Raw genomic sequence first — 18,991 nt, forward strand, 5'->3', positions numbered from 1 at the left:
GGGGAGGGAAATGGCGAATTGGGCCCAATTTGGACATTTTCACTCAGGGGTGTACTCACTTTTGTTGCCAGCGGTTTAGACATTAATGGCTGTGTGCTGAGTTATTTTGAGGAGACAGCAAATTTACACTGTTATACAAGCTGTACATTCACTACTTTACATTGTAGCAAAGTGTAATTTCTTCAGTGTTGTCACATGCAAAGATAGAATAAAATATTTACAAAAATGTGAGGGGTGTACTCACTTTTGTGAGATACTGTATGTATTTTTGATCCAGAGATGTTTGATCCAGGGAATATTCGTTTGCCTTCTGGGCGATCAGGAAGAAATTATTTCTCCCACTGCAGCAAATTGGACCATGCTTTATTGGGGCTATTTGCTTTCCTTTAGATCAAGTCTGGGTATATACGTAGATTGTTTATATGAAGGTTTTCTATTTATTTCCTTTTTCTATAGTTTGAACAAGATGGACTTGTGACTTTTTTCAACCTGACTAACTATGTACATAACTATGTAATGAAAGAGCATGAGCTCATAGCTACTGTAGTAATCAGATTATAAGGGCAAAGTACCCGGCTCACCTGATAACCCACTCCCATTATAGATTTTTACTTTACAGACACTCTCCTACTGCTCTATTTCACCAGCCAGAGCTTTGTGAACTACTTGGTATGTCAGAGAATTTTACCCACTTCCCTTTGCTCACAATACATTTCTCTGCATCTGGGTGGCCAATTGCCAGTGTTGACACCACGGGAAAGTCCTTAGCCCTGTGAAAGCTCCAACACAGACCAACATGAACTACTTATTCCTCTGGTGCGTGAACAGAGCAGTGGAAGAGTGTGGGGAATGTATCATTAGCATAGGATATGAATAGAACCTGTTACTTTTTTCTGAAAAGAAGACGTAACAGGATCACTTTAACCACTTCAGCTCCAGAAGGTTTTACCCCCTTAACGACCAGGCCATTTTTTGCGATTCGGCACTGCGTTGCTTTAACTGACAATTGCGCAGTCGTGCGACGTTGCACCCAAATACAATTGATGTCCTCTTTTTCCCCCACAAATAGAGCTTTCTTTTGATGTTATTTGATCACCTCTGTGGTTTTTTCGTTTTTGCGCTATAAACAAAAAAAGAGCGACAATTGTGAAAAAACACCAATATTTTCAACTTTCTGCTCTAAAACATTCCCAATAAAAACAATTTAAAAAATTTAATTTTTTTATCAGTTGAGGCCAATTTGCATTCTGCTACATATTTTTGGTAAAACAAAAATCCCAAAAAGCGTATAATAATTGGTTTGCGCAAAAGTTATAGCATTTACAAACTACGGGATAGATTTATAGACTTTATTTTTTTTTTATTAGTAATGGCGACGATCAGCGATTTTTGTCGGGATTGCGACATTGTGGCTGACAAATCTGACACTAATGCCTCGTTTCCACTGAGTGGATCGGCTCGGGTCAGTTCGGTACGGTACGCTAATTTGAGTGTTTCCATTATGAAAGTGGCCATACAACCGAACCAAACCGCACCATTCCTGGTCCTGCTTCAGATGTAGGGCCATAGGAAATGGTATGGTACGGTTAGGGCGGAGCTACTGGCGTCACACGATAGATTCCACTGATTGGCGGACAGGAAAACTTCAATGCTCACGTCAAATGAAAGAGCAAAACAAACACCTCATTTGGTGTAAACCCCGCATGGTCCCTGGTGGCCCGACTTGCAGTGGAAACGCTCACCTGAATAGACCGCACCATTCTAACCCTTCCAAACTGTACCGACCCGAACCGTTCCGCTCAGTGGAAACGAGGCATAAGTGACCCTTTTTGGGGACCAGTTACATTAATACAGTGATCAGTGCTAAATAATATGCACTGTTACTGTATAAATGACACTGGCAGGGAAGGGGTTAACACTGGGGGTGATCAAGGGGTTAAATGTGTTCTCTATGTGTGCTTACTAACTATGTGGGGGATGGGTTGAACAGATGCAGAAAGAGATCTCTTATTCAGCTTAGCTGAATCACACGATCTTTCCCTGCCTCTCTGACAGGAGAGCCGTCTTACATTGTTTACATTCCAGACGGTTCTCCTGTCAGCTTTGCCAAAGATCGCGGGAGGCTGGTGGCGATCGAGCCCGCTCCTCCTGCCATCTGCCTCTTGCATGCACATAATCATGTAGATCTACGTGATTATGCGCAGCCGAGCCCCCCTACGGGGGTGGTCAGCAAGTGGCTAAGAAAGACTGGTAAAAGCCAATTTCTGATTATTTGCTTACTTTGAGTTCCTGCACTTTGCCCCATTGGTCACATTGACTGTCACATACATTATGAGCACATTATGTCTGTTTGCTGGACCATTCTTGGCCATTGATATATATTAGGGTACATTTTTTAAAATATTCTTTTTGCTAAGTATAGAAAAGTTGACCTTAAAAAAATGTCTTCATTTTGTTGACTTTAGTTGACCACGCCATATTTATTACCCTATTGGATGCACTGGTGTCTGTATTCTGATACGCCAAAAGTTGGCACATTGTAGGCTGCCTGCTGACCTAACCTGCTATATTGTGTCTGTTTATAAATCCAGTTATAGATTGCCAAGTAGGTGTAGTTTTAAAACCATGAGTTCTATGTCAAACATGCTTGACATAGAACATAAGCTTATGTCATTAAGCTTAAAGAATAACTCTGCTAAACATAATTTATTATATTTAGGTCTTGAATTCTATCAAAGTTTTGAATTTCTGGTATGATAAATGTATGTACTCTTGCAGGAACATGAAAGCTTTAGTTGTGAAAAAAGAATAGCCTGCTGACATTACACCCTGCATGTGTTCTATTCTGGCAGCTATGCTAAACGTTGTTTGGCCTTGTCTAAAGAGTGATTGCCCTTTGACCATCAAGTAAATAAACGTGCTGAAATCACACCAGAGCCGTCAGCTCTCTCCTACCCCCCTCTAGTAATTCAATTGGCACCGATCATATAGTGAGGCCATGCGAGGTCATGACTTTGTCTACTTAGCATGTGAATGGTATTCTTGTATTTTGACATTTGTACCAAACGGGACTTTAAGTATCATCCCACTTTGATGTTTGTATCCCCCGTGGTTAAAAAGCCGCCAGGAAATTTTGTAGAGGATTTAACATGGCCCGACGGAATAAAATAGAGTATTATAGGCTTGCGGTGGTTGTATTTAATAGCATGCTGCAAAGAGCACTGATGCACATTACCCTAGTAGAAACCAATCTGTTTTCTGATGTTACACAAGGTGCTTCATGAAGCAAATGTACCCAGATGATAACATACACTATGTTACCAAAAGTATTGGGACACCTGCCTTTACATGCACATGAACTTTAATGGCATCCCAGTCTTAGTCCATAGGGTTCAATATTGAGTTGGCCCACCGTTTGCAGCAATAGCAGGTCAACTCTTCTGGGAAGGCTGTCCACAAGGTTTAGGAGTGTGTCTATGGGAATGTTTGACCATTCTTCCAGAAGCGCATTTGTGACGTCAGGCACCGATGTTGAACGGGAAGGCCTGGCTCGCAGTCTCCGCTCTAATTCATCCCAAACACTCTAATTCATCCCAAACACTCTAATTCATCCCAAAGGTTTTCTATCAGATTGGGGTCAGAACTCTGTGCAGAATAGTCAAGTTCCTCCACCCCAAACTTGCTCATCCATGTCTTTATGGACCTTGCTTTGTGCACTGGTGTGCAGTCATGTTGGAACAAGAAGGAGCCATCCCCAAACTGTTCCCACAAAGTTGAGAGCATGAAATTGTCCAAAAATGTCCTGGCATGCTGATGCCTTAAGAGTTCCCTTCACTGGAACTAAGGGGCCAAGCCCAACCCCTGAAAAACAACCCCACACCATAATCCCCCCTCCACCAAATGATTTGGACCAGTGCACAAAGCAAGGTACGTAAAGACATGGATGAGCGAGTTTGGGGTGGAGGAACATGACTGGTCTGCACAGAGTCCTCACCTCAACCAGACAGAACACCTTTGGGATGAATTACAGGGAGTGCAGAATTAGTAGGCAAATGAGTATTTTGACTACATCATCCTCTTTATGCATGTTGTCTTACTCCAAGCTGTATAGGCTCGAAAGCCTACTACCAATTAAGCATATTAGGTGATGTGAATCTCTGTAATGAGAAGGGGTGTGGTCTAATGACATCAACACCCTATATCAGGTGTGCATAATTATTAGGCAACTTCCTTTCCTTGGGCAAAATGGGTCAAAAGAAGGACTTGACAGGCTCAGAAAAGTCAAAAATAGTGAGATATCTTGCAGAGGGATGCAGCACTCTTAAAATTGCAAAGCTTCTGAAGCGTGATCATCGAACAATCAAGCATTTCATTCAAAATAGTCAACAGGGTCGCAAGAAGCGTGTGGAAAAACCAAGGCGCAAAATAACAGCCCATGAACTGAGAAAAGTCAAGGGTGCAGCTGCCAAGATGCCATTTGCCACCAGTTTGGCCATATTTCAGAGCTGCAACATCACTGAAGTGCCCAAAAGCACAAGGTGTGCAATACTCAGAGACATGGCCAAGGTAAGAAAGGCTGAAAGACGACCACCACTGAACAAGACACACAAGCTGAAACGTCAAGACTGGGCCAAGAAATATCTCAAGACTGACTTTTCAAAGGTTTTATGGACTGATGAAATGAGAGTGAGTCTTGATGGGCCAGATGGATGGGCCCGTGGCTGGATTGGTAAAGGGCAGAGAGCTCCAGTCCGACTCAGACGCCAGCAAGGTGGAGGTGGAGTACTGGTTTGGGCTGGTATCATCAAAGATGAGCTTGTGGGGCCTTTTCAGGTTGAGGATGGAGTCAAGCTCAACTCCCAGTCCTACTGCCAGTTTCTGGAAGACACCTTCTTTAAGCAGTGGTACAGGAAGAAGTCTGCATCCTTCAAGAAAAACATGATTTTCATGCAGGACAATGCTCCATCACACACGTCCAAGTACTCCACAGCGTGGCTGGCAAGAAAGGGTATAAAAGAAGAAAAGCTAATGACATGGCCTCCTTGTTCACCTGATCTGAACCCCATTGAGAACCTGTGGTCCATCATCAAATGTGAGATTTACAAGGAGGGAAAACAGTACACCTTTCTGAACAGTGTCTGGGAGGCTGTGGTTGCTGCTGCACGCAATGTTGATGGTGAACAGATCAAAACACTGACAGAATCCATGGATGGCAGGCTTCTGAGTGTTCTTGCAAAGAAAGGTGGCTATATTGGTCACTGATTTGTTTTTGTTTTGTTTTTGAATGTCAGAAATGTATATTTGTGAATGTTGAGATGTTATATTGGTTTCACTGGTAAAAATAAATAATTGAAATGGGTATACTGTATATTTGATTTTTGTTAAGTTGCCTAATAATTATGCACAGTAATAGTCACCTGCACACACAGATATCCCCCTAAAATAGCTAAAACTAAAAACAAACTAAAAACTACTTCCAAAAATAGTCAGCTTTGATATTAATGAGTTTTTTGGGTTCATTGAGAACATGGTTGTTGTTCAATAATAAAATTAATCCTCAAAAATACTCATTTGCCTAATAATTCTGCACTCCCTGTAAAGCGGAGACTGCGAGCCAGGCCTTCTTGTTCACATTAGTGCTTGATCTTACAAATGCACTTCTGGAAGAATGGTCAAACATTCCCATAGACACTCCTAAACCTTGTGGAAAGCCTTCCAAGGAGAGTTGAAGCTGTTAAAACTTCATGTGCATGTAAAGGCAGACGCCCCAATACTTTTGGTAATATAGTGTATATCAACTCTACATTCTGTCTTCTAAAGGATAGCTAAACCCAAAAACAAAAATGTAATATATTGCAGCTTACAGTCCTTAGATGCTGTGGCTGCATTCGTTTTTTTTTTCTTTTTTTACGCTAAACATTTCAGGACATACTAAAAATACCTGTTGATCTAGCCAGAAAACCAATGTCCTTTTCGCTTCCTGTAATATGCACTCAACAATAAACTAACAATTGCCCCTCTCCCTCATGTAATGAAGATAAAGAGATATGTACTTGTTTGTAGTTCATATCAGAACAGCCAAGGGTGACAACCATGGTTGCTTCCGTAGATAGAGTGGAGGAGTGACAGCCACCCCAGTACAGAAACAGTGTTATTTGCAGCATCATATGGTGGGTGAAAATAAAGCAAAAGAAGCTTGATAAAAAAAGAAAACGAATGTAGCCACCATACCAAGAACTATTACACTGCAATATATCACATTTTTGGTTTTGGGTTTATATACACTTACAAAGGGGTACTCTTCCTCCTACTGACACCAAAGATGGGGCACTCTTCCTCCTACTGACACCAAAGATGGGGCACTATTCCTCCTACTGACACCAAAGATGGGGCACTATTCCTCCTACTGACACCAAAGATGGGGCACACTTCCTCCTACTGACACCAAAGATGGGGCACTATTCCTCCTACTGACACCAAAGATGGGGCACTATTCCTCCTACTGACACCAAAGATGGGGCACTCTTCCTTCTACTGACACCATACATGGGGCACTCTTCCTTCTACTGACACGAAAGATGGGGTACTCTTCCTTCTACTGACACCAAAGATGGAGCACTTTTCCTCCTACTGACACCAAAGATGAGGCACTCTTCCTTCTACTGACACGAAAGATGGGGCACTCTTCCTTCTACTAACACCAAAGATGGGGCACTTTTCCTCCTACTGACACCAAAGATGGGGCACTATTCCTCCTACTGACACCAAAGATGGGGCACTCTTCCTTATACTGACACCAAAGATGGGGCACTATTGCTCCTACTGACACCAAAGATGGGGCACTCTTCCTTATACTGACATCAAAGATGGGGCACTCTTCCTTCTACTGACACCAAAGATGGGGCACTATTCCTCCTACTGACACCAAAGATGGGGCACTCTTCCTTATACTGACACCAAAGATGGGGCACTATTCCTCCTACTGACACCAAAGATGGGGCACTCTTCCTTCTACTGACATCAAAGATGGGGCACTTTTCCTCCTACTGACACCAAAGATGAGGCACTCTTCCTCCTACTGACACCAATGATATGGCACTCTTCCTTCTACTGACACCAAAGATGAGGCACTGTTCCTTCTACTGACATCAATGATGGGGCACTCTTCCTTCTACTGACATCAAAGATGGGGCACTATTCCTCCTACTGACACCAAAGATGGGGCACTCTTCCTTCTACTGACATCAAAGATGAGGCACTTTTCCTCCTACTGACACCAATGATAGGGCACTCTTCCTTCTACTGACACCAAAGATGGGGCACTCATCCTCCTACGGACACCAAAGATGGGGCACTCATCCTCCTACTGACACCAAAGATGGGGCACTCTTCCTTCTACTGACACCAAAAATGGGGCACTATTCCTCCTACTGACACCAAAGATGGGGCACTCATCCTCCTACGGACACCAAAGATGGGGCACTCATCCTCCTACTGACACCAAAGATGGGGCACTCTTCCTTCTACTGACACCAAAGATGGGGCACTCTTCCTTCTACTGACACCAAAGATGGGGCACTCTTCCCTCTACTGACACCAAAAATGGGGCACTATTCCTCCTACTGACACCAAAAATGGGGCACTCTTCCTCTACTGACACCAAAGATGGGGCACTAATCCTCCACCTGAACACAGAATTGGTGCACTATTCCTCCAACTAGTACCAATGATGGGGCATTGTTTACTCCCACTGGTGCCATAGCATTTTCTACTCCCACTGGCTACAGCCCTTAAGAGCAGTCAATTGGTCCTCTGTTTAGAAAGATTGGAGACCCCTGACTTAGACATTTTGCCTTTGCACCATTATAATGAAGAAAGAAAAACATGAGCTTAAGACCCCATTCACACTACCGCGACTTGTCAGGCGACTGGTCAGCCTGACAAGTCGCGGTCCATTGTGTGCTACGGGAACCGTTCTAATAGAAGCGACTCAAGTCGCTCCGACTTAGAAAAAGGTTTCTGTACTACTTTGGGGCGACATCGGAGCGACTTGCATAGACATTCATTATATGAAGTCCGTGCAAGTCGCGCCAAAGTCGCGGCGCACGTGACTTCACAGGTCGCCCCCGAAGTCGTGCCGCGTTATTGTGATCCGGCACTTCATTTTTTTCCCCCCAAGTGTGAGCACTATTTATTAATATTTATAGGCAAGAACACCAGAGATTGCTGATCCATTGAATGCTTTCCCCACTGGAGAAAATTGGATCAAAGAAGGAAAAGGGGGTGATCCCTAGAGCTGCACATCCCTGTGGTCCTATGATTAGTATGAGAGTGGCAACCTCAACCTAGACTCCAACCAGGCCACACCTCCAACGCATTATGCTCCACCCCAGAGCTTAACCACTTCCCCCAAATGGACATACCCATACGTCCTTGGGTTTCAGTGGTAATACCGGGATGATGCCTGCACCGACAGGCATCATCCCGGTATCATTGTTTGCAGCTGCGCAAATACCCTGTGACATAAAAAATTACAACACCCACCATTTTATTCTATAGAGTCTCTGCCCAAAAAAAAAAAAAAAAAACATAATGTTTGGGGGTTTTAAGTAATTTTCTAGCAAAAAAAAAAAGTTGATTTTTACATGTAGGAGAAAAGTGTCAGAATAGGCATGGGATGGAGGTGGTTACTCAAAGGGATCATCGGGGGCAGAGTGAAACGCGTTGGAGGTGTGGCCTGGTTGGAGTCTAAGCTGAGGTTGCCACTCTCATACTGACTATAGGACCACAGGGATGTGCGGCTACAGGGATCAACCCCTTTTCCTTCTTTGAGTCATAAGAGGATCTGGGACGAGCTCCATCCCATGTTGGAACTCCAAGCAGCGGGTGCGAAGGATCCACACACACCCCGCAGTAATAAAGCCTGAGCAGCACGCCAAGGTGTAATTGGTCGTGGAGAAAATTGGATCATAGATTAGAGGGGGTTTTTTCTGCCTTCCTCTGGATCAGCTGTGGGTAAAGGGATCTGTATACAGTAAACCCCCGCTCCATCGCGGTTCAGTTTTTGCGGTCCCGGTATATTGACAGTAAAAAAAAACATGTCTACAATGCATTTTAATAGGGTTTTTCTATTTCGCTGATTTTCACTTTTCGCGGCTGGGTCCGGAACGTAACCCCCGCAATGGAGGGGGGTTTACTGTATTCATTCTATTTATTTAATTATTTCCTGTTGGTTTTGGTTAAATTAATTAAATTCTTTTTTTTTCCAACCTAACTGATTAATATGTCCATAACCCTATTTCTTGTTTTCTAGAGCAACCTCGTTCTGGATTGCTTCAAGCCTCCATCATCAGTTGCTATGTCACATACCTTACATTTTCAGCTCTTTCTAGCCGACCTCCGGAAAGAGGTCAGTGAAGAAGTGATGATGTTTTGGAGTACAAAGCCTTTCAATCACTGTCATTGTGGTTTCATATATTGATATACTAGCTGTGTCCTGAGTTGAACCTTTCCATTCTGGAGCTGTCAAGTCTGGCTCTATGAGCCGCTGTGAAATCGCAGCGCTGAGTCTATTAGACTCCATCAATAATGGGGATTGTGTTCACCATGGAGGTTTTTTATATCAAAGTCTCCCAAATAGATCAAACACTCATTGTCATCACATTATAATGGAACACGGCCATTCTCTTACATGACAAGCTCACAATAAACAAAACAAGTTTGTCTGTTTTATCTTTACCATTTTGCGGCTTTGAGTCTAAAATGGCCCCTTTTATCTCTTTCCGTTTGTAGAAATGTCTGTTTTGTGACTTTTAGTAGCGTTCCATTACCATATCTTACAAGGTATCGTGTTCTATTGTTTCTGTGATTGGTCATTGTTTAAAAAAATCCTTTTTTCTTCTATTTATCTTTTTCTGTAAAACATCCCAAATGTCACATCCCATCTACTATGTCTCACACATTTTATCACCAGTTTGAGGTTGATTCTACTAAAAGAAAAAAAGCTATTGACTTTTCAAAGGGAATTGCACTTTGCAAGGGAATTTTCCCCAGAGCTTAGTGAATAAAGTGAAATTTCACTTTACATAGAATACCCAATCACATGCAGGGAAAATGAAAAAAAACAACAACATTTTTGCCTACGTATGATTGGATGATGGACATCTGCAGAGCTTCCCCTTATACTCTAAGCTCTAGGAAAATTTACTTTGTTAAAGCGGAGTTTCGGCTGAAAATACATTTTTTAAATAAAAATACTCCTTTAAAGAGGTTGTAAACCTCAGAATTTTTTTTTTTCCAAAAAGTACACCTACAAGAAAAACACATAATGAGCTAGTATGCATCGCATACTAGCTCATTATTATATACTTACCTTAGAACGAAGCCCCGAAGCGGCGACCGCTCACTTCTCCCATGGTTGACATGTTCTGTCACCCTTCTTCCGGGTTCGCGGCATCCGGCCATCTGATTGGTTGGACCCACGATTACGTCACTCCCGCGCATGCGCGCGGGAGCCGACGGTCACGGCACGGGGCTCTGAAGGAACGGCACCAGCGGCAGAGGCTATCCCTTCTCTCATACTACCCCCATTATTACACAGGACCACTCCCCCATACTACCCATATCATTACTCACGACCCCCCCAATACTACCCCCATCATTACAGAGGACCCTTTCCCCCATACTGCCCTCATCATTACACAGGACCCCTCCCCCATACTACCCCCATTATTACACAGGACCCCTCCCCCGCACTACCCCATCATTACACAGGACCGCCCCAATACTACCCCCAATACTACCCCCATCATTACAAAGAAATATTTATTTCTCACCCAAACTAAAAGCTAGAAATTTAGCGAACTAGAACTCATTCCCAAAACTGCAGCCCATGGGCCAGATGCTGCCCTTTGCTTGCCTTTATCAGGCCCTAGGGCACAATACCTACTACTGATACTAGGCATTATTACTCCTATTGATACCAGGCAGCCAGAGCCATCTTTGATTGGACCCTGGACAAACATTTTCTTGGCCTTTCCTCCACCCCCCAACCCTACCCCCCAATTCAATTTCACCTCACACCCCAACATCCCGAAAAACAAATAATACTACCCCAATCATTACACAGGACCCTTCTCTCATACTACCCCCATTATTACACAGGACCACTCCCCCATACTACCCATATCATTACTCACGACCCCCCCAATACTACCCCCATATTACAGAGGACCCTTTCCCCCATACTGCCCTCATCATTACACAGGACCCCTCCCCCATACTACCCCCATTATTACACAGGACCCCTCCCCCGCACTACCCCATCATTACACAGGACCCCCTCCCCCATACTACCCCCATTATTACACAGGACCCCTCCTCCATACTACCCCATCATTACACAGGATCCCCTCTCCCATACTACCCCATTATTACATAGGACCCCCTCCACTATACTACCCCATCATTACACAGGACCCTCTCCCCCATACTACTCCCATCATTATACAGGACCCCCTCCCCCTTATTTCCCATCATTACACAGGACCCCCTACCCCATACTACCCCCATTATTACACAGGATCCCTCCCCCATACTACCCCATCATTACACAGAACCCCCTCCCCCATACTACCCCTATTATTACACAGGACCCCTCCCCCATACTACCCCATCATTACACAGGACCCCCTCCCCCATACTGCCCCCATCATTACACAGGACCCCCTCCCTCCCTCATACTTCCCCCATCATTGCACAGGACCCCCTCCACCATACTGTCCCCATTATTACACAGGACCCCTCCCCAAAACTACCCCCATCATTACACAGAACCCCCTTCCCCATACTACCCCTATTATTACACAGGACCCAACCCCCATACTACCCCATCATTACACAGGACACCCTCCCCCAAACTACCCCCATCATTACAAAGGACCCCTCTCCTATACTACCATCATCATTACACAGGACCCCCCCCATATTACCCCCATCATTACACAGGCCCCCCCCAATACTACCCCCATCATTACTGGGGACCCCTCCCCCATACTACCCTCATTATTACACAGGACCCCTCCCCCATACTCAGGAAATCCTCCCCTATACTACTCCCATCATTACACAGGACCACCTCCCTCCACAGACCCCTGCATTGCCCCCTTCCCCCCCAGAGGTCTCACCGTGAGGGTCCAGAGGATGTCAGGCAAACACCAGGCACACCCCGTCGGTGAAGAAGTTCTTTAGCAGGCCGATGTTCTTCAGCTTGTCTAAAATGGTGAGGGAGAGGGGTTGGTGTGACTGTGCCCGGGACTGATAGGCACTCTCCCCAGACAAGGTTTACCATTATCGAGCTGGCCAATCACAGCACAGGCTGCAGACATAACACCCAACCAATCACCAGTGCCCCCTACATTTGATTGCACTCTCATCTCCTGAATGATAGCCAGATCAAAGTATCAACTATTTGCGGATAGTGCAGGCTTAAGGGGCAGCTGTTTTGGGTCCCACAATAATGACTAGGCCCGGGGCAGCTGCCCCTTTTGCCCCCTGTTAAAGACAGCCCTGAAGGAAGTATTCCTCCCACTGACACTTACAAGGAGGCACTATTTCTCATGCTGACACTAACAATGGTTATAATTCCTCCCACATAAACTATTGGGCATTATTCTTCCCACTGACACCAACGATGGGGTACTATTCGTCCCGCTATATATATATATATATATATATATATAGGTTTCTAATTTTGATGTTTTATTTGCATATCTTGCAGTTCAGTTTCGAGGGCAGAATATCACAGTGTGCATTCCAAGTATCAGCAGGGATGGAATGCAGACCGAAGACACTTCAATTGCCATTATTGGGACAGTCATTATGTATTTGTGTGTCTTGTTTGCATGGTAGGTGCATATCTTTTTCAATTTGCGCATACAATTAGAAATACCAAATAAATTTTCTTCTCCAATATAGATTTTTATTTTGACACGATAAAGAAGTCGTAGCACAAGCTGCTGTCTTTCATCATCTTTCAATGTGCATTTTGTATTGGAATTAAATGTACAGAGAACTTATATATACAAAGACATAACTGCTAACACAATAAATATTCACATGGCAGGATCATGACGCTTTAATATGTGCAATCAATGGAAAACACATTGCCCCGATGGGAATACCTCAACTGATTTCACACCCAAGTTTGTGAAGGGTTATAAAACGGACAGTAAAAAGCTAGGTTTTATTACTACTGAGTATTCAGAAGTCATGCCAAACTTACATAAATATAATCCTTGTTTTCTCTTGTTTAAAATCTGTAGTAAAGAGCAGAGTTTCATTGCTAATAGAACTCTTTATTGCTAACAGAATACCAATTGTATCGCCAACCAACCCTAAGGAAAATAGGTTTTATTGTATTTTTCATGGATAAATGTATTGGTAACTATTCTGGCATTTAGTAAAGTCAATGGCTATAGGTTCAATTCTCTGAGACTCATGAGTAATTTAAATTCTGTTGCTTTTAACTCATTAACTCAGTTATTGCCAATCCAAAGCTATTGCACTTCAGGGACTGCCTATTCAAGGTAGAAGATCCTGGGGAATGCTGAGTATGACAAATCTCACAAGAAGTTGCTGCAAGCTGTGGGCTCATTAACAGTGCTTCGGGGGGCACTTTGAAAAAGAGGAGCTTTTAAACCTAGAGTTTAGAGATGTATTTTTTAGCATAGTTACATTGGTCCAGTTTGGATCAATATAAGTATACATATGACCAGGGCTTTTTTTCAGCGGGAACGTGGGGGAACGCAGTTCAGGCACCTCCAGCACTGAATGTATGTAATAGCAAGGGGTGCTGGGCTTTGCTATGGGTGTCTTTTGATGCTGGCTGGTGGGGGTTTATTGTTGCTGGGGAGGTCTACTGTTGCTCCTGGGGGACCTATTGTCTCCGGAAGGGATCTATTTTTACAGAGGGGGTCTATTGTTGTATTGTTGCTGGGGTTGGTCTTATGTTGCTTGGGGGGGGGGGGGTCAGTTGTTGCTGAGCGGAATCTACTGTTCAGGGAACCGTCTATTGTAAATGGCTGCTGGGGGGTCTATTGATGCTGTCTGTGGGGAGATCTGCTGTTGCTGCTGGGGGCATATTGCTGTCTGGTGGGTATTTTGTCGTGGCTGGTCCATTGTTGCTGGTGGGATCTACTGTTTCTGGGGGGTCCTTTGTTGTTATTTTACTGCTTTTCTTGTTATCATTAACAAATCAAATTACTTAGTACCACAAATGATACTTGATTCTGTATTCTCTAAAAGGGGCAGTACTGTGAGGTGGGTAGGGGGTGGAACCTAGGAACGTTGCTCGGAGGTAGGTAGGGGACATATACAAGGGGTAACTCCGAAAGTGGGAGTTCCTGCACCTATTCTCTGAGAAAAAAAGCCCTACAAATGACGTATCTTAGGGACCTCTGTGAAAGCTAGGGATCAGTGTAGTAGTGGTTGCTACTTGCCTTCTGGGTCCTGTGCTGCTGCATGGTAACCACAAATGGTTGTTGGCTTGACTTGGATTCCATTCACAGAACACATTGCATTTTTTTAAGGGAATGCTAAGTGTGCTGTAATTGGATGAGATTGTCACGACCCTACCTCTCAGCCTCAGCCATTTTTCATTCATTCAGAAAAATTGAGGCCTGTGCCAAGCGAGCCAACTTCTGTGATTACTACACAGCAGGGCAGCTCCTAGGCATGGGACCTGGAAGCAGGGCTGTCTTTAACCTCCTTAGTGTTATTCCCGAGTGTGGCTCGGGGTGAAATTTCAGAGCCATTAGCGGTAACCCCGAGCCACACTCAGGGTACCGCTAGGGAGATAGCTGGATCGTGTAAGAGAGGGTACTCACCTTGTCCCCGGGATCCAGCAATCTTCCGCCCAATGCTCTGTGCCCCGACTTCCGTCTCCTGCGACGTGACGCTCGCAGGGGGGTGGAACCGGCGGCAAATTCAAATGTAAAACACACAAACACACTGATATATTACAAAATAAAATAAATTCACATTAGTTTGCCCCCCAGTGCCCTTTCCTGCAGTTTTGCTGTACTTTTTATGTATATATTGTGACAGGAAGTCAGGTAAATCTGGGAATGTAGTCACAGGAAGGAGATACATTTCCACCTGATTTAGAAAGTTCATTGATACTATAGGGTGTTGGCTGAAGAGAGAGCCAGCAGGAAGTTGAAAACCATTCAGCTGTTCAGAATGAGGAGATCAAGGCCTCTATAATTTGTCCAGAGAAAATATATTGAGTGCTGCCTCCTGTCGCCGTGTGGGCTGGGAGAGGAAGGCAGACAAACGGCTGCCTCCTGACGCCATGTGGGTAGAGGACAGTCCTGTGTGCCCCCTGAAAGCTGTGAGCATGGGGAAGACCTCCTGAAGCGGTGTGCGCTCAGGAGGGTAAAAACGAGTGAAGACGTCTCAAAGGTGAGAAGACGAAGTGTTTCTGTGTGAAAGAAAACAAAGGGACATGTTCAATGGACAATGTTTGTGCTGTGTGAAAAGCAAACAAATGGACATTTGAGTGTCTGCTGTAGGATCAGCAGTGTCGGCCCAACAGTAGGTTGGGAAGACTTCTTAGGTAGGTTCCAGCTGTGAGAAGGTAGACGCCCACAGCGGCCAGGATTTATTTTGTTTTATTTTATTTTGATGTTTTGCTGCATGCACTTGTTTGAAGAAATTGACCTAATAAACCAAACTATTGTTTTCAACCACTCCTCGGCTATCTCCCTGTGTGCCGACCCCCCCAAAGGGGTCACCCATACGCCTACCACCGAGCTAATCCCTTACATATGGTGGAGGATGCGGGCATAAGCAGAGATCCCTGCAAGGAAGTGCAAATGTTTGATGAACTTTATCTGGTGCATGAGATTGCACAATCTATGTGTGCAGGAGAGAAGATCCTGACAGAAAAAAAAAAAGTGTTTTAAAGAGACAGCGGTCTCAAAATTATTTGATGAACTTTGTTGTGTCTGGTGCAAGTGACTGCACAAACTGTGTGTGCAGGAAAAGAGAGCTTGCAAGAGAGAGAAAAACTACATGTGTTAAAGAGACAGTGGTCTGAAAATTTTTTGCTGGACTGTGAAAAATTTGTTTGTGGAGTTATTGAAGATGGGGCGTTCAAAACGCCTGAAGAATGCAAAGATAGATGAAATGAGAGACCGGATTCTATGGATGGAGGGGATGTTACCGTCTGAACCAGCCCCATCCATGCCTAAAGAGAGTCTACTAAAGAGGAAGGGTGTTGTCCCTAGCAACACTGATGAAACTGCTATGGAGACGCAGTGTGCTCAGATGAAAAGTAAACCCAAAATGGGGGAGATGCTGAAACAACGGAGCTTTGCAGCTCAACAAAAGGATCACCAAGAGAGCATGGCAGGCTGGAAACAGAGACGCCAGCAGCCAATGGAGGCCATCGTTTTTGAAGAAACCGAGTATGTGTGCAGGGCTGAGTTGGATGCCTTGCAACGGAAAATGGAAGAAAAGGAACAAGCCTTGGAATTGCTTAAAATGGAGCATAGAAACTTGCAGGAAACGAATGAACTACTCAAGTCTCATGTGTCACAGTGGGAAGAATCCACTGCTCTTCTTTTGGTCGAGTTGCAAAAACGCAGAGAGACTATAATGGAGAAAGATACCATCCTCATGGAAAAGGAAAGTGAAATTCAGACTTTGCAGAAGCAAAGCATGTGTGAAATGTTGGAGTTGCGTAATCAGCTGGAAAAAAGTCTTCAGTGTTTGGAAGTTACAAAAATAGACCTGCAGGAGTCGCAGGAACAGAATGTCGCTCTGAAAACGACATTGTCTCTCAGCGACAACGAGAAAAGTGAAAGAGAGGCTAAATTACTGAGTACTGTGTATGAGCTCACCACTTTGAGCAATGTGGTAGATGAATTACGTGCAGACTGTGAAAGTTGGAAAGGTGAAGCCCAACGTTTCCAGCAGCAGTTAAAGGAGAAAGAAGCCTGTGTGGCAGAATTACAGTCTCATTCCCAGAAACTAGCCAATGAGGTGAAGGCTCTTATGCAGGGAAAAGGAGATTGTGAACATAAGAGGGAAAAAGTAGAGGCACAGCTTCTGGAATCGCAAGTCAAGGTGTCAGAAGGTGACCGATTGTGTGCTAAGCTGTCAGAGAAGGCAAACCGACTGCAGGTTGAGTTGGACAATGTTACAAATCAGCTTTCTCAAGCAGACAGCAAATCTAGAGAAATTGCGGAAGATTTTTCTATCTTGGAATCGCAGCTGCAAGACACGCAGGAACTCTTACAGGAAGAGAGGTGTCAAAGGCTGAGTTTTAGCACAAAGCTCAAACAAATGGAAGATGAGAAAAATGGCTTCCTGGAACAATTAAAAGAGGAGGCGGAAGCAAAGAAAAACCTATCAGAGCAAGTCGCAACATTGCAAGCTCAGATAGCGGATATGAAAAAACGCATGGAAGAAAGCGTTGGTTCATTACAGTGTGTTGAAGATGTGAAAAAGAAGTTTGATCAGATGCTTGGTGAAGAGAAGACTGTGTCTGCAAAATATGCAGAAGAACGCGCACGTGCAGAAACGGAGGTGCGTGATAACGAGAGCAAAGCCCTGTTCTTGGCTCGCTCTTTGGAGGAAGCTCTAGAGTGTAAGGCTGAACTAGAAAGTGTTAACAAACAGCTGCGTACAGAAATGGAAGAATTGGTCAGCTCCAAGGATGATGTTGTGAAAAGTGTTCAGGAGCTAGAAAAGTCTAAGCGAGCCTTAGAACAGCAAGTAGAAGAGATGAAGATTCCGTTGCAGGAACTGGAAGAGGAATTCCAGGCAACAGAGGATCTGTCCCAAAGAGGGGATAGTGTGCCTGATGCAGTTTTTAAAAGGATCAGTGTTTTGGGGTCTGTCCTGAGTGAGCCTCAGAAATGTGATGACATGTGGCTTGAATCACCCCTTTGGAATAAACCGTTCCTTCAAAAACTTCAAGCATTGGAAAATGTATCATTAGAACTTCAGCAAACAAAGGAGCTGAGTAAGAAATGTGATGATTTCTCAGTTCAGGCTGAAAACCTAGTGGAGAAAACTAAGGCTGTTGGTGACAACGTGAAGCAAATGAATAAGTGCCTTTCAGGGAGTGTTTCCAAAATGGAACTGGTGAAAGACGGGTGGCAGAAGTTTGATCGTGATCTTGAGATGCATTCCATGTGGAATTCAGATAGAGAAAAAGAACTAGGTGACCTTGAGCGGTCAAATAGTTCAGCAGAAAGTGCATTGAAGAAACCTGTAAAAGAATGTGTTGCAGTTCCATGCTTCTTCACTGATGCAGAGAGGAGGTCTATAATGGATACCACCCCGATCGCTGGGTTCAACTGTGTTGTTGCCTTTGACCCCTATGTTGGTGGAAGGAAAGTTGATGATGTTCTGGTTGGCTTCTTCTGTGAAGAGTTTGGCAAGAAATATAAACTCAATATCAAATCAAATAGTAGGCCTTTACTGCGACTCGCTCAGGAGGGCGAAAAGTTTAAGAAGTTGATGAGTGCAAATGCTTCAGATCTGCCTATGAATATGAAATGTTTGGTGAATGATATTGATATCTCTGGGAAAAGGAACAGGGGTCACTTTGAAGAAATGTGTGACAGCCTGTTGTCTCAATTGGAAAATCCTCTGCACAGCATCTTAGAGCAAGCAAAGCTCAAGAAGGAAGATCATTCCCTTTTACAACAAAAAGTCAATGATTGTGTACAGCTGTATGGAGAGGCAACTCAAGTCACAGAGGGATGTCAAGAGTCCCTACTTGGAACAAAGCTTAGTGAAGCAAAGGTTCTCAAAGTTTTGTGGAAAACATTTATGGATTGCAGAGAGAGGCGTCTTAAGAATGTTGAAGACATTAAGACTAGCCCAATTGAGTTGCCTATGGATCACGGTCCTCCATGGTGGATTGGACAGACGGTTATGAGGGACAAGCTGTCTGACATTTATGAGAAAGCTGTCA

General features: G+C 44.2%; 1 protein-coding gene across 1 annotated transcript in view; it reads left to right on the plus strand.

The window, feature by feature from the left end:
- SERINC4 (serine incorporator 4) overlaps positions 1-18,991 on the plus strand; it is a 133,132-nt gene that overhangs the window by 52,835 nt on the left and 61,306 nt on the right. Inside the window, exons 8-9 of the mRNA XM_082254919.1 lie at positions 9,314-9,409; positions 12,779-12,905. Coding sequence (XP_082111045.1) covers positions 9,314-9,409; positions 12,779-12,905 — 223 coding nt within the window. The remainder of the gene's footprint in view (positions 1-9,313; positions 9,410-12,778; positions 12,906-18,991) is intronic.

Source organism: Pelophylax lessonae (assembly GCF_965119305.1).
Source record: "Pelophylax lessonae genome assembly, chromosome: 4".
NCBI classification, from domain to species: Eukaryota; Metazoa; Chordata; class Amphibia; order Anura; family Ranidae; genus Pelophylax; species Pelophylax lessonae.